General features: G+C 55.2%; 1 protein-coding gene across 3 annotated transcripts in view; it reads right to left on the reverse strand.

Annotated features, from left to right (window-relative positions):
- Positions 1-455: 455 nt before the first annotated feature.
- M1AP (meiosis 1 associated protein) overlaps positions 456-17,008 on the reverse strand; it is a 29,675-nt gene continuing 13,122 nt past the window's right edge. Inside the window, exons 5-10 of one of the 3 annotated variants that reach the window (XM_089665260.1) lie at positions 15,034-15,168; positions 14,689-14,809; positions 14,461-14,602; positions 12,749-12,949; positions 10,262-10,426; positions 456-859 (exon numbers count right to left, since the gene is read on the reverse strand). In XM_089665260.1, the coding sequence (XP_089521386.1) occupies positions 722-859; positions 10,262-10,426; positions 12,749-12,949; positions 14,461-14,602; positions 14,689-14,809; positions 15,034-15,168 (902 nt within the window). In that variant the 3' untranslated portion in view covers positions 456-721. Of the gene's footprint in view, positions 860-10,261; positions 10,427-12,748; positions 12,950-14,460; positions 14,603-14,688; positions 14,810-15,027; positions 15,169-17,008 lie in introns of all 3 variants that reach the window. The other 2 variants (XM_089665261.1, XM_089665259.1) reach the window with 2 other exon arrangements.

Raw genomic sequence — 17,008 nt, forward strand, 5'->3', positions numbered from 1 at the left:
ACCCCCCCCCCCCAACTCATTGTTACTGAATGATAGAACTTGTGCTCTAGAACAACCCCCCCCCCTCAACTCATTGTTACTGAATGCTAGAACTTGTGCTCTAGACCACCCCCCCCCCCCAACTCATTGTTACTGAATGATAGAACTTGTGCTCTAGAACAACCCCCCCCCCCTCAACTCATTGTTACTAAATGCTAGAACTTGTGCTCTAGAACACCCCCCCCCCTCAACTCATTGTTACTGAATGCTAGAACTTGTGCTCTAGACCAACCCCCCCCCCCCCCAACTCATTGTTACTGAATGATAGAACTTGTGCTCTAGAACAACCCCCCCCCCCCTCAACTCATTGTTACTAAATGCTAGAACTTGTGCTCTAGACCAACCCCCCCCCCCCCAACTCATTGTTACTAAATGCTAGAACTTGTGCTCTAGACCAACCCCCCCCCCCCCCAACTCATTGTTACTGAATGCTAGAACTTGTGCTCTAGACCAACCCCCCCCTCAACTCATTGTTAGCGAATGCTAGAACGTCTAAGGAGGACTGGCCTCCCCCAATTCATCATTACTGAATACTGGACCCAAAGTGGGCCGGGCCCCGGACCCTTGATGATAACACATGCAGAACATGCTCTGGATTACTAGCACAGCCGTTGGACCACCATTATGAGCGGAGTCTTCGGGATATCCACGGCCGTTGAAGCGTGAAGTCGTATCTGAAGAATTATTCCTCATCATCGTGCAGAAATCTGAGCTTGGAGGGCGAGTTGTCCTCTCTGTGTGGCCCCCGTTTACGAGGAAGCGGGGACACCAAAGGTAACGGGGCGATCGTGGCTCTTGCTTTTCCACCACTAGAAGACCCCTGAGAATAAACAATCCACATACAGAATTCATTAGCTTTGGTCCTGGATGGCAGTATAAAGTATGATACAACTGCAACATGTCAGAAAAAGGGGCGTGGCTGATTGCATTGTATCATTACTCACAGAAATCATACACAGACCAGTGATATTAATACCATGAATGGAGGGGGGATGTGTTATTGGGATGATGTAAGAGGCAATGGGCAGTCTGTTCACGGTTCAGTAACCCAAGATAGAAGCCATAGGCAACTGTGATGGTCAACCTCAGGCTGGATGAGATGGTAAACCACAGGCTGGATGAGATGGTCAACCACAGGCTGGATGAGATGGTCAACCACAGGCTGGATGAGATGGTCAACCACAGGCTGGATGAGATGGTCAACCACAGGCTGGATGAGATGGTCAACCACAGGCTGGATGAGATGGTAAACCTAGGCTGGATGTGGGGGTGAGCCATAGACTGCATGCGGGGGTGAACCACAGGTGGGATGAGGTGGTGAGCCACAGGCTGGATGAGGTGGTGAGCCACAGGCTGGATGTGGTGGTGAGCTATAGGCTGAATGAGGTGGTAAGTCACAGGCTGGATGTGGTGGTGAGCTATAGGCTGGATGTGGTGGTGAGCCACAGGCTGGATGAGGTGGTAAGCCACAGGCTGGGTGCGGTGGTGAGCTATAGGCTGGATGAGGTGGTGAGCCACAGGCTGGATGAGGTGGTGAGCCACAGGCTGGATGAGGTGGTGAGCCACAAGCTGGATGAGGTGGTGAGCCACAAGCTGGATGAGGTGGTGAGCCACAGGCTGGATGTGGTGGTGAGCCACAGGCTGGATGAGGTGGTGAGCCACAGGCTGGATGTGGTGGTGAGCCACAGGTTGGATGTGGTGGTGAGCCACAGGCTGGATGAGGTGGTGAGCCACAGGCTGGATGAGGTGGTGAGTCACAGGCTGGATGAGGTGGTGAGCCACAGGCTGGATGAGGTGGTGAGCCACAGGTTGGATGAGGTGGTGAGCCACAGGCTGGATGTGGGGGTGAGCCATAGGTTGGATGAGGTGGTGAGCCACAGGCTGGATGTGGTGGTGAGCCATAGGTTGGATGAGGTGGTAAGCCACAGGCTGGATGAGGTGGTGAGCTATAGGTTGGATGAGGTGGTGAGCCACAGGCTGGATGTGGTGGTGAGCTATAGGTTGGATGAGGTGGTGAGCCACAGGCTGGATGTGGTGGTGAGCTATAGGTTGGATGAGGTGGTAAGCCACAGGCTGGGTGCGGTGGTGAGCTATAGGTTGGATGAGGTGGTGAGCCACAGGTTGGATGAGGTGGTGAGCCACAGGCTGGATGTGGTGGTGAGCCATAGGTTGGATGAGGTGGTGAGCCACAGGCTGGATGTGGTGGTGAGCTATAGGCTGGATGAGGTGGTGAGCCACAGGCTGGATGTGGTGGTGAGCCACAGGCTGGATGAGGTGGTGAGCCACAGGCTGGATGAGGTGGTGAGCCACAGGCTGGATGAGGTGGTGAGCTATAGGTTGGATGAGGTGGTGAGCCACAGATTTGAAGAGGTGGTAAGGAAGCTGTTGTCCATAAACATACATGGCATGTTCTACAAACACCCCAAGTCTGAATGATGTGGAAGGATGAGATGATTATCTGAATTGGGGTTCTGTAGGGAATTGTTGGTGACAGACCAGGTTCATACTGGGGGTGGGGTCTGTTTTGTGCACCAACCACAATGACCACGTGTGTTCCTATATAACAAACCCTGTGCTAGTATGGTGCTCCAGTGGTCAGATCTTCCATACATTCCTCCATGGCCATGGTCTATACCATGAGAAGTGGATGTGTGCACAGATAAGGCTTGACAGACTGGAGATGGGGGCTGGAATATGCTACATATTGGGGGGATGAGGGGGGGACTGGGGGGGGGGGGGTAAACAAGATCCATAGGTGGGTACAGAGTTATCATTCAGCACTACAAATATACACTTCTTTATACAGAGACAATATTCTGAGGTGGACGAGGCCACCATGATATGACCTTCTACATACCATACAATCCTTTTCTTGGAGGTACGCAGGAATTCAGATCAGAGGGGTTATACTGCCGTATACAAGAGGACTGGGCACTGGCTAGGCCCAGCATCACCTCCTCTTCCCAGCATGCCTGAGGTTGGTGGCAGAGCAGGACTATTATTATTATACAGTATTTATAAAGCGCCGATAGTTGGCTCAGCGCTGTACATTACAGAGGGGGACAGAACATGTGACAGAACAATACCAATACAATGTGATACATGAGGGGATCGAGGGCCCTGATCCTGGGAGCTTACAATCTAGGAGGGAGGGGATAGTGGCACAGGAGGAGATAGCTGTGGGGGATGGAGTGGTAGGAAGAGTGGAGGAGGTCGGCAAGTTAGCAGGGGGTGGGGTAGGCTTCGCTGAAGAGATGGGCTTTCAGAGTGCGCCTAAAGGAGAGGAGAGTAGGTGATAGTCTGATGGGTTGGGGCAGGGAGTTCCAGAGGATGGGTGACACCCTGGAGAAGTCCTGGAGGCGGGCATGGGAGGAGGAGACCAGGGAACTAGAGAGAAGGAGGTCTTGTGAGGAGCGGAGTGTGCGTGTTGGGTGGTACTTGGATATTAGGTCAGTGATGTAGTTCGGGGCAGTATGGTGGACGGCTTTGTACGTCAGTGTTAGGATTGTGAATTTGATCCGTTGTGTAATCGGAAGCCAGTGGAGGGATTGGCAGAGGGGGGTGGAGGACACTGAGTGGAGGCCAGTGGAGGGATTGGCAGAGGGGGGTGGAGGACACTGAATGGAGACCAGTGGAGGGATTGGCAGAGAGGGGTGGAGGACACTGAATGGAGGCCAGTGGAGGGATTGGCAGAGAGGGGTGGAGGACACTGAATGGAGGCCAGTGGAGGGATTGGCAGAGAGAGGTGGAGGACACTGAGTGGAGGCCAGTGGAGGGATTGGCAGAGAGAGGTGCAGGACACTGAGTGGAGGCCAGTGGAGGGATTGGCAGAGAGAGGTGGAGGACACTGAGTGGAAGCCAGTGGAGGGATTGGCAGAGAGGGGTGGAGGACACTGAGTGGAGGTCAGTGGAGAGATTGGCAGAGGGGGGTGGAGGCCAGTGGAGAGATTGGTAGAGGGGGGTGGAGGCCAGTGGAGGGATTGGCAGAGGGGGGTGGAGGCCAGTGGAGGGATTGGTAGAGGGGGGTGGAGGACAAAGAGTGGAGGTCAGTGGAGGGATTGGCAGTGGGGGGTGGAGGACACTGAATGGAGGACAGTGGAGGGATTGGCAGAGGGGGTGGAGGACACTGAGTGGAGGCCAGTGGAGGGATTGGCAGAGGGGGGTGGAGGCCAGTGGAGGGATTGGTAGAGGGGGGTGGAGGCCAGTGGAGGGATTGGTAGAGGGGGGTGGAGGCCAGTGGAGGGATTGGCAGAGAGGGGTGGAGGACAATGAGTGGAGGTCAGTGGAGGGATTGGCAGTGGGGGGTGGAGGACACTGAGTGGAGGCCAGTGGAGGGATTGGCAGAGGGGGGTGGCGGAGATGGAGCGGTTGGAAAGGTGAATGAGTCTGGCAGCCGTATTCAGGATGGACTGAAGCGGGGATAGCCTGTGGCGAGGCAGGCCAGTGAGGAGGGAGTTGCAGTAGTCGAGTCGTGATATGATGAGGGAGTGGATGAGCTGTTTAGTGGTTTCTGGAGTTAGGAACATGCGGATTTTGGCGATGTTGCGGAGGTGGAGTCTGCATGTTGAGGAGGCGGAGTCTGCATGTTGCGGAGGCGGGGTCTGCATGTTGCGGAGGCGGGGTCTGCATGTTGCGGAGGCGGGGTCTGCATGTTGCGGAGGCGGAGTCTGCATGTTGCGGAGGCGGAGTCTGCATGTTGCGGAGGCGGAGTCTGCATGTTGCGGGGGTGGAGTCTGCATGTTGCAGAGGTGGAGTCTGCACGAGTTTGTTAGTGATTGGACTTGAGGCTGGAAGTAGAGGTTGGAGTCCAGAATGACACCAAGTACTCTGGCCTGCGGGGCGGGTTTGATGGTGGCGTTGTTGGATGTGATGGAGAAGTCAGTGGGGGGGGGTGGTGTCCGGGCTGGGGGGAAAGACAAGAAACTCGGTTTTGGAGAGGTTCAGTTTAAGGAAGTGGAGTGACATCCAGTCTGATATGTCGCTCAGCAGGTGTGTGATTCAGGCGGAGACTGAGGGGGTGAGGTGGGGGGCGGAGACCGAGGGGGTGAGGTGGGGGGTAGAGAGATAGATTTGCGTGTAGTCGGCATAGAGGTGGTAGTTGAAGCCGTGAGAGTGTATGAGTTGGCCAAGGGAGGAGGTGTAGATGGAGAAGAGAAGGGGCCCGAGGACAGAGCCTTGAGGGACCCCAACAGAGAGGGGGAGTGAGGGGGAGGTGGTAGCGTTATAGGTAACACTGAAAGAGCGCTGTGACAGGTAGGATGAGAGCTAGGAGAGGGCGGAGTCTCTGAGGCCGAGGGAGTGTAGTTTTTTGAGGAGGAGGGGGTGGTGGACTGTGTGGAAGGCCGCAGAGAGGTCAAGGAGTAGGAGCACTGAATAGTGGCCATTAGCTTTGGCGGTTAGCAGGTCGTTGGAGAGTTTGAGTAAGGCGGTTTCGGTGGAGTGTAGGGAGGTTTCGGTGGAGTGTAGGGCGGGTTCGGTGGAGTGTAGGGCGGTTTCGGTGGAGTGTAGGGCGGGTTCGGTGGAGTGTAGGGCAGTTTCGGTGGAGTGTAGGGCGGGTTCGGTGGAGTGTAGGGAGGTTTCGGTGGAGTGTTGGGCGGTTTTGGTGGAGTGTAGGGGACGGAAGCCGGACTGTAGGGGATCGAGGAGGTTGTTGTCGTTGAGGTGGGAGGGGTTCAGGTGATTGTAGACGAGGCGCTCGAGGAGTTTGGATGTAAATGGGAGCAGGGAGATGGGTCTGAGGTTGTTCGGGTCATTGGGGTCCAGGGAGGGCCTCCTCCAGTATGGGGGTGATGTGTGCATGTTTCAGAGGGGAGGGGAAAGTGCCGGAGGAGAGGGAGAGATTGAAGATATGGGTGAGGGAGCGTAGGATGGAGGAGGAGGAAGGTCGTAGGAGTTGTGAGGGGATAGGGTCGAGGGGGCAGGTGGTGAAGCGGGCATCAGAGAGGATCTTGGAGACTTCTTCGATGGTAGTAAGGTCAAAGGTGCGGAGTGTTGGGGGGACTTCAGTATGAGGAATGTAGGGTGGGGTGGGAGAGGAGGTCAGAGCAGTGGTGGGGCCGTGGGAGAGGGGTGTAGAGGGGGTAGCTGAGTGAGGGGGAAGGGGGTTGGAGGAAGTTTGAGCAGCGACGAAGTCCCTGCGGGTAATGTCGAGGGGGAGGGGGGATGAGGGGGTAGCTGTGTGAGAGGGGACGGGTTGAGAGGGCGTGTGAGTTGCGGCGATGTCCTTGCGAATTGCGTCAATCTTGTTTTTGGAGTGATTGGCAATGTCAAGGGCGGTGAGCGAGGTGCTGGGTGGAGGTGGGGGTGGAGAGAGTAGAGAGTTGAAGGTGGAGAAGAGTCGGTGAGGATTGGAGGAGAGGGCCTTGATGAGGGTCAGGAAGTAGGCTTGTTTGGCTGCGTGGAGGGAGGAGGTGTAGGTGCGGAAGGCAGATCTGTAGCGGGTGAAGGCTTGTTGGGATTTGGTTTTGCGCCATAGTCGCTCCAGGGCACGACTGCGTCGTTTGAGGGTTTTGGTGTGATCAGTCTGCCAGGGCTGGAGTGGTCGGGGTCTGATGTTGCGTGTGGTTAAAGGCGCTAGTGAGTCAAGGGCTGCTGACAGCGCGTTGTTGTAGGCGGTCATAGCCAAGTCGGGGCAGGACAGGGGGAGGATGCTGTCATGGAGTTGATCAGCTGCAGAGTGGAGGGGGGCAGGGTTGAGGTTGTGGAGGTTACGGCTGGTAGTAGTGTGACATTTGGAGGGGTAGGCGTTGGAGGACGAGGAGATAGAGAAGGTGATCAGGTTGTGGTCAGAGAGAGGGAAGGGGGTGTTAGTGAGGATGTGGGGAGCGCAGCGGTTGGAGAAGACAAGGTCCAGGATGTTCCCGTTGGAGTGGGTGGTGGATTGTATGCACTGTGCAAGTGCAAAGGAGGAGGTTAAGTGGAGGAGATGGGATGTGTCCGGGTTGTCGAGGTTGACAGGGATGTTGAAATCCCCAAGGATGATGGTGGGTAGCTCAGAGGAGAGGAAGAAGGGTATCCAGGAGGAGAAGTCATCCAGGAAGCGGGGTATGGATCCAGGAGAGGTCATCCAGGAAGCGGGATATGGATCCAGGAGGAGAGGTCATCCAGGAAGCGGGGTATGGATCCAGGAGGAGAGGTCATCCAGGAAGCGGGGTATGGATCCAGGAGGAGAAGTCATCCAGGAAGCGGGATATGGATCCAGGAGGAGAAGTCATCCAGGAAGCGGGATATGGATCCAGGAGGAGAGGTCATCCAGGAAGCGGGGTATGGATCCAGGAGGAGAGGTCATCCAGGAAGCGGGGTATGGATCCAGGAGGAGAGGTCATCCAGGAAGCGGGGTATGGATCCAGGAGGAGAGGTCATCCAGGAAGCGGGGTATGGATCCAGGAGGAGAGGTCATCCAGGAAGCGGGGTATGGATCCAGGAGGAGAAGTCATCCAGGAAGCGGGGTATGGATCCAGGAGGAGGAGTCATCCAGGAAGCCGGGTATGGATCCAGGAGGAGAAGTCATCCAGGAAGCGGGGTATGGATCCAGGAGGAGAAGTCATCCAGGAAGCGGGGTATGGATCCAGGAGGGGAAGTCATCCAGGAAGGGGGGTATGGATCCAGGAGAAGTCATCCAGGAGGGGGGTATGGATCCAGGAGGAGAAGTCATCCAGGAAGCGGGGTATGGATCCAGGAGGAGAAGTCATCCAGGAAGCGGGGTATGGATCCAGGAGGAGAGGTCATCCAGGAAGCGGGGTATGGATCCAGGAGGAGAAGTCATCCAGGAAGCGGGGTATGGATCCAGGAGGAGAAGTCATCCAGGAAGCGGGGTATGGATCCAGGAGGAGAAGTCATCCAGGAAGCGGGGTATGGATCCAGGAGGAGGAGTCATCCAGGAAGCGGGGTATGGATCCAGGAGGAGGAGTCATCCAGGAAGCGGGGTATGGATCCAGGAGAAGAAGTCATCCAGGAAGCGGGGTATGGATCCAGGAGGAGAAGTCATCCAGGAAGCGGGGTATGGATCCAGGAGGAGAGGTCATCCAGGAAGCGGGGTATGGATCCAGGAGGAGAGGTCACCCAGGAAGCGGGGTATGGATCCAGGAGGAGAAGTCATCCAGGAAGCGGGGTATGGATCCAGGAGGAGGAGTCATCCAGGAAGCGGGGTATGGATCCAGGAGGAGGAGTCATCCAGGAAGCGGGGTATGGATCCAGGAGGAGAAGTCATCCAGGAAGCGGGGTATGGATCCAGGAGGAGAAGTCATCCAGGAAGCGGGGTATGGATCCAGGAGGAGAGGTCATCCAGGAAGCGGGGTATGGATCCAGGAGGAGAGGTCATCCAGGAAGCGGGGTATGGATCCAGGAGGAGAAGTCATCCAGGAAGCGGGGTATGGATCCAGGAGGAGAGGTCATCCAGGAAGCGGGGTATGGATCCAGGAGAAGTCATCCAGGAAGCGGGGTATGGATCCAGGAGGAGGAGTCATCCAGGAAGCGGGGTATGGATCCAGGAGGAGGAGTCATCCAGGAAGCGGGGTATGGATATGAAGAGAACACCCGGAGGGTCGGGACCTTCAACACTCCAAGAAATGGATTTTCCGATAAGTACAAAAATCTCCTCTTTTCATTCTCATCCATTGACAAAGGAATTCAGATACAATCAGAATGTCCACCTGGGAGGTGAGCAGCCCAGAAACACCCAACTTATCGGTGGAACCAGATGGATATTTGCCTTTTTATTTCAACCTGACGCCCATCCCCCGAGAACACGACGCCCATCCCCCGAGAACACGACGCCCATCCCCCGAGAACACGACGCCCATCCCCCGAGAACAAGACGCCCATCCCCCGAGAAAAAGACGGCCATCCCCCGAGAACAAGACGCCCATCCCCCGAGAACAAGACGGCCATCCCCCGAGAACAAGACGGCCATCCCCCGAGAACACGACGGCCATCCCCCGAGAACACGACGCCCATCCCCCGAGAACAAGACGGCCATCCCCCGAGAACAAGACGGCCATCCCCCGAGAACAAGACGGCCATCCCCCGAGAACACGACGCCCATCCCCCGAGAACACGACGCCCATCCCCCGAGAACAAGACGGCCATCCCCCGAGAACACGACGCCCATCCCCCGAGAACACGACGCCCATCCCCCGAGAACACGACGCCCATCCCCCGAGAACACGACGGCCATCCCCCGAGAACACGACGGCCATCCCCCGAGAACAAGACGCCCATCCCCCGAGAACACGACGGCCATCCCCCGAGAACAAGACGCCCATCCCCCGAGAACAAGACGCCCATCCCCCGAGAACAAGACGCCCATCCCCCGAGAACAAGACGTCCATCCCCCCAGAACAAGACGCCCATCCCCCCAGAACAAGACGCCCATCCCCCCGAGAACAAGACGCCCATCCCCCGAGAACAAGACGCCCATCCCCCCAGAACAAGACGCCCATCCCCCCAGAACAAGACGCCCATCCCCCCAGAACAAGCCGCCCATCCCCCGAGAACAAGCCGCCCATCCCCCGAGAACAAGCCGCCCATCCCCCGAGAACAAGACGCCCATCCCCCGAGAACAAGACGCCCATCCCCCGAGAACACGACGGCCATCCCCCGAGAACACGACGGCCATCCCCCGAGAACACGACGGCCATCCCCCGAGAACACGACGGCCATCCCCCGAGAACAAGACGGCCATCCCCCGAGAACAAGACGGCCATCCCCCGAGAACAAGACGCCCATCCCCCGAGAACAAGACGGCCATCCCCCGAGAACAAGACGGCCATCCCCCGAGAACAAGACGGCCATCCCCCGAGAACAAGACGCCCATCCCCCGAGAACAAGACGCCCATCCCCCGAGAACAAGACGCCCATCCCCCGAGAACAAGACGCCCATCCCCAGAGAACAAGACGGCCATCCCCCGAGAACAAGACGGCCATCCCCCGAGAACAAGACGGCCATCCCCCGAGAACAAGACGGCCATCCCCCGAGAACAAGATAACTAGCCTCCTAGAATACCGCCATAAAACAGAGGCATGCTGGGTAGTAGGAGGGGTTATACTGGGTCTGGTCTATTATTGTGTTGTCCCCCCCCTCCTGTACCTGGCGGTATAACCAGAATGTATCGAAGTTTCTTTGTTCCTCAATGGGGGAGAAAGTAAAACTCTGAAGATGAGAGAAGAAGCTGCACATGGAAGACGGTGAAAGGGTCAGCCGGGATGTTGACATTTCCCGTACCTGTCTCACCTGGCGGCTCTGTCCCCGCCCACCTCGGAACATTGGTGTGATGGGACGTGTGGGAGGAGTCGGCCGGGAGAGTGTCACCTGCAGATGTTTGTAGAGATTGCTGCTCATCTGTAGAGGATTATACACTGAATCCACTTCCAGCCCACCAAGAGCTTCCTAAGGGCAGGAGCAGGAAAGATGGGTCAACTACGGAGCTGGAAGACTGATTACTATACTATATTATTTATACAGGTGTGCCGCCCAATATACAGCCCTCCCCCGGTGTATCCATGTGTGTACGGCCCTCCCCCGGTGTATCCATGTGTGTACAGCCCTCCCCCGGTGTATCCATGTGTGTGTACGTCCCTCCCCCGATGTATCCATGTGTGTACAGCCCTCCCCCGATGTATCCATGTGTGTACAGCCCTCCCCCGGTGTATCCATGTGTGTGTACGTCCCTCCCCCGGAGTATCCATGTGTGTACGTCCCTCCCCCGGAGTATCCATGTGTGTGTACGTCCCTCCCCCAGTGTATCCATGTGTGTACAGCCCTCCCCCGGAGTATCCATGTGTGTACGTCCCTCCCCCGGTGTATCCATGTGTGTACGTCCCTCCCCCGGAGTATCCATGTGTGTACGTCCCTCCCCCGGAGTATCCATGTGTGTGTACGTCCCTCCCCCGGTGTATCCATGTGTGTGTACGTCCCTCCCCCAGTGTATCCATGTGTGTGTACGGCCCTCCCCCAGTGTATCCATGTGTGTGTACGGCCCTCCCCCAGTGTATCCATGTGTGTGTACGGCCCTCCCCCCGGTGTATCCATGTGTGTGTACGTCCCTCCCCCCGGTGTATCCATGTGTGTACGTCCCTCCCCCGGTGTATCCATGTGTGTACGGCCCTCCCCCAGTGTATCCATGTGTGTACAGCCCTCCCCCGGAGTATCCATGTGTGTACGTCCCTCCCCCGGTGTATCCATGTGTGTACGTCCCTCCCCCGGAGTATCCATGTGTGTACGTCCCTCCCCCGGAGTATCCATGTGTGTGTACGTCCCTCCCCCGGTGTATCCATGTGTGTGTACGTCCCTCCCCCAGTGTATCCATGTGTGTGTACGGCCCTCCCCCGGTGTATCCATGTGTGTGTACGGCCCTCCCCCAGTGTATCCATGTGTGTGTACGTCCCTCCCCCGGTGTATCCATGTGTGTGTACGGCCCTCCCCCAGTGTATCCATGTGTGTGTACAGCCCTCCCCCAGTGTATCCATGTGTGTACGGCCCTCCCCCGTGTATCCATGTGTGTGTACGGCCCTCCCCCGGTGTATCCGTGTGTTTGTACGGCCCTCCCCCCGTGTATCCGTGTGTGTACGGCCCTCCCCCAGTGTATCCATGTGTGTACAGCCCTCCCCCAGTGTATCCATGTGTGTGTACAGCCCTCCCCCAGTGTATCCATGTGTGTACGGCCCTCCCCCGTGTATCCATGTGTGTGTACGGCCCTCCCCCGGTGTATCCGTGTGTTTGTACGGCCCTCCCCCCGTGTATCCGTGTGTGTGTACGGCCCTCCCCCGATGTATCCATGTGTGTGTACGGCCCTCCCCCGGTGTATCCAAGTGTGTGTACGGCCCTCCCCCGGTGTATCCATGTGTGTGTACGGCCCTCCCCCGGTGTATCCATGTGTGTGTACGGCCCTCCCCCGATGTATCCATGTGTGTACGGCCCTCCCCCAGTGTATCCATGTGTGTACGGCCCTCCCCCAGTGTATCCATGTGTGTACGGCCCTCCCCCGGTGTATCCATGTGTGTACGGCCCTCCCCCGGTGTATCCATGTGTGTACGGCCCTCCCCCGGTGTATCCATGTGTGTACGGCCCTCCCCCGATGTATCCATGTGTGTGTACGGCCCTCCCCCAGTGTATCCATGTGTGTGTACGGCCCTCCCCCGATGTATCCATGTGTGTGTACGGCCCTCCCCCAGTGTATCCATGTGTGTGTGTACGGCCCTCCCCCGATGTATCCATGTGTGTGTACGGCCCTCCCCCAGTGTATCCATGTGTGTACGGCCCTCCCCCAGTGTATCCATGTGTGTACGGCCCTCCCCCAGTGTATCCATGTGTGTACGGCCCTCCCCCAGTGTATCCATGTGTGTGTACGGCCCTCCCCCAGTGTATCCATGTGTGTGTACGGCCCTCCCCCCGTGTATCCATGTGTGTGTACGGCCCTCCCCCAGTGTATCCATGTGTGTACGGCCCTCCCCCAGTGTATCCATGTGTGTGTACGGCCCTCCCCCAGTGTATCCATGTGTGTACGGCCCTCCCCCAGTGTATCCATGTGTGTACGGCCCTCCCCCAGTGTATCCATGTGTGTACGGCCCTCCCCCGATGTATCCATGTGTGTGTACGGCCCTCCCCCAGTGTATCCATGTGTGTACGGCCCTACCCTGATGTATCAGTATTTGTATCCAATGCTCATCTGGTATGAATGTAGTAGAATGCCCCGTGGACCCCCCTCCATACCTGGACTCGGTGAAGGGCGCCATCAGTTACAGCTCCAGGAAGTGTTGGTGGTTTCATCAGAAGGACGAGTTCCCTGACAGCCACCGGACGAAGTAGTAAAGCCATCGAGTCTGAAGCAGACACAATAAAATGCGACAAGACCGAAGGGGCCCACGCCACAGATCGCTGACTACTGCACCCCAGGAGGGACAGCGCTCGGCTCTAAAAGACAGAGAATTTGAAAAAATAGTGAAAAAAAGATGGGGAGGGGAAGAGGAGGGGAGGATAGAGATATAGAGGGACTCATACAGAGGGGCCACAACAAAGGTTTGCCACAAGGGGTGACCTCCTTGGGCTTCAGCAGAATGGAGGGGGGCAAAAATGGCAAGACTTGCAAGCTGCTGAAGTAGTTCACCACCCATGGTGGGGGGGCTCACTTCTGCCTTTTTGTCCGGCCTAAAATCTCCAAGTGTCATCACCCCAATCCTTCTTTATGGCAGTGAGGTTTGGGGTCCTCTCACCTACCCAGACCAACCCAAATGGGACTCCAGCCCGACGGAAATATTCCATCCGGAATTCTTCAAAACATCAACGTCAAGTCCATCAGAGCACCGCCAACAGTGCTGAGCTGGGAAGATTCTAATCGAACCACCTACAGGAGGATGCCATCCTACTGGAACCCATTACAAGAGGGTGCTATCATACTGGGACCACCTACAGGAGGATGCCATCCTACTGAGACCCACTACAAGAGGGTGCTATCATACTGGGACCACCTACAGGAAGGCGCCATCCTACTGAGACCCACTACAAGAGGGTGCTATCATACTGGGACCACCTACAGGAAGGCGCCATCCTACTGAGACCCACTACAAGAGGGTGCTATCATAATGGGACCACCTACAGGAGGATGCCATCCTACTGAGACCCACTACAAGAGGGTGCTATCATAATGGGACAACCTACGGGAAGGCGCCATCCTACTGAGACCCACTACAAGAGGGTGCTATCATAATGGGACCACCTACAGGAGGATGCCATCCTACTGGAACCCATTACAAGAGGGTGCTATCATACTGGGACCACCTACAGGAAGCGCCATCCTACTGAGACCCACTACAAGAGGGTGCTATCATACTGGGACCACCTACAGGAGGATGCCATCCTACTGAGACCCACTACAAGAGGGTGCTATCATACTGGGACCACCTACAGGAGGATGCCATCCTACTGGAACCCATTACAAGAGGGTGCTATCATACTGGGACCACCTACAGGAAGGCGCCATCCTACTGAGACCCACTACAAGAGGGTGCTATCATAATGGGACCACCTACGGGAAGGCGCCATCCTACTGAGACCCACTAAAAGAGGATGATATCATAATGGGACCCCATCTATATGAGGGTGTTGATACTTGGCCCACCTACAGGAGGGCACTCTCATACTGGGACCACCTACATGAGAGTACTGATACTGAGACCACCTACAGAAGGGAGCCATCCTACTGGGACCACCTACCAGAGGGCACCATCTTACTGGGATCAGCTACAGGAGAGCATCATCCTGCCAGGACCACCTACAGGAGGGTGCCATCCTACTGGGGCTGCCTACAGGAAAGCACAATCCTACTGGGACCACCTACAGGAGGGTGTCATCTTACTGGGACCACCTATGGGAGGGAGCCACCCTACTGGGACTACCCAACTCATACCACCATCCATCATGCCCACCTGTAGACAGTGGCACAAGGCCTGGAAATTCTCCTGGTTGGATTCCAGTTGATCCCAGTCCAGTTCCCAGCATGCAGTGGGGTTGAGAATTGATGGAAGTCCATACAACATGGAGCCACAAACTCCCTGTGAGGACAGAGCTCTAGAAGGAGAGATGATTACAGTCACCTCCTATGTCCAGAGGAAGGTCAGGCAACCTGGTATCAGACATAATGGCTCCTACTGTACCGGAGAATTCGGATTGTCTGGGGGACTCCAGGTGTCTGTTCCTGTTCACCATCATGGGGGAGACCACTGAGCAGGAGACTGGGGGACAGCAGAGTTTGGTGCACATCACAGATGATCTGTACTGTAGGAGAGGAATCAAGATTCATGTTATGGGGTCAGTTCAAGATGAATAATTGCAAGGTAAGGTTCCCCCCCGAGTGTGAATGACCCCCCATATAATGCTAGAATATTGAACATTCACACTCAGCAAAACCTTTACATTCAGTATAACACCATCCCCCCTCCCCCGTATGGATGACCCCCCCCCCAATATATAATGATAGAATATTCTACACTCACACTTACTATCTCCCTTAGGAAAGATCAGGCGGACCTCTTCCCTCTCACAATTGGATTCAAATAACCAGGCTTTGAAGAAACTCTCCAGACTGAGAATATCCCCGGCACTGACTCGGAGTTCAATGTCATAGATGTGAAATCCTAGAGGAACAAAACATTTAAACATCACCAGCAAATACCCGGAACCCAATGTCCTGGACCTAAATATCATATGAGGAACCCTGAGGGACATAGAATGGACTGACATTATCACCAGCAAATACCCGGAACCCAATGTCCTGGACCTAAATATCATATGAGGAACCCTGAGGGACATAGAATGGACTGACATTATCACCAGCAAATACCCGGAACCCAATGTCCTGGACCTAAATATCATATGAGGAACCCTGAGGGACATAGAATGGAGTGAGATCATCACTAGCAAATACCCGGAGCCCAGGGTTCTGGACCTAAATATCATGAGGAACCCATGATGGACATAGAGTGGACTGAGATTATCACCAGCAAATACCCGGAGCCCAGGGTCCTGGACCTAAATATCATGAGGAACCCATGAAGGACATAGAGTGGACTGAGATTATCACCAGCAAATACCCGGAGCCCAGGGTCCTGGACCTAAATATCATGAGGAACCCATGAAGGACATAGAGTGGACTGAGATTATCACCAGCAAATACCCGGAAGCCAGTTTCCTTAACCTGGAACTAAATATCATATCAGGAACCTTGAGGGACATTGATTGGACTGAGATTATCACCAGCAAATACCTGGAACCCAGTGTCCTGGACCTGAACCTAAATATCATATGAGGAACTCTGAGGGACATAGACTGGACTGAGATTATCACCAGCAAATACCCGGAGCCCAGGGTCCTGGACCTAAATATCATGAGGAACCCATGAAGGACATAGAGTGGACTGAGATTATCACCAGAAAATACCCGGAAGCCAGTTTCCTTAACCTGGAACTAAATACCATATCAGGAACCTTGAGGGACATTGATTGGACTGAGATTATCACCAGCAAATACCTGGAACCCAGTGTCCTGGACCTGAACCTAAATATCATATGAGGAACTCTGAGGGACATAGACTGGACTGAGATTATCACCAGCAAATACCCGGAGCCCAGGGTCCTGGACCTAAATATCATGAGGAACCCATGAAGGACATAGAGTGGACTGAGATTATCACCAGCAAATACCCGGAAGTCAGTTTCCTTAACCTGGAACTAAATATCATATCAGGAACCTTGAGGGACATTGATTGGACTGAGATTATCACCAGCAAATACCTGGAACCCAGTGTCCTGGACCTGAACCTAAATATCATATGAGGAACTCTGAGGGACATAGACTGGACTGAGATTATCACCAGAAAATACCCAGAACTGAGTGTTCTGGACCTAAATATCATATGAGGAACCCTGAGGGCCATAGAATGGAGAACATCAGCAAATACTCAGAGCCCGTGTCCTGGATGTGGAACAAATATCATATGAGGAACCCGGAATACCCGGAATGCAGTGTCCTGGACCTAGACCTACAGTAAATATCATATAAGGAACCCTGAGGGCCATAGAGTGGACTGAGATCATCACCAGCACATACCCAGAACCCAGTGTCCTGGAACTAAATATCATATGAGGAACCCTGAGGGAAATAAAATGGACTGAGATCAACACCCGTAAATACTTGGAACTTAAAGCCCTGGACCTGGGCCCAAATATCATATGAGAAACCCTGAGGGACATAGAATGGACTGAGATCATCACCCGAAAATACCCGGAACCCAGTATCCTGGACCTAAATATCATATGAGGAACCCTGAGGGACATAGGGTGGACTGAGATCATCACCAGCAAATACCTAGAACCCAGTGTCCTGGACCTAAATATCATATGAGGAATCCTGAGGGACATAGGGTGGACTGAGATCATCACCAGCAAATACCTAGAACCCAGTGTCCTGGGCCCAAAT

Source organism: Staurois parvus, unplaced genomic scaffold (assembly GCF_062004578.1).
Source record: "Staurois parvus isolate SC_StPar_1 unplaced genomic scaffold, SC_StPar_1.0 ptg002163l, whole genome shotgun sequence".
Taxonomy (NCBI): Eukaryota; Metazoa; Chordata; class Amphibia; order Anura; family Ranidae; genus Staurois; species Staurois parvus.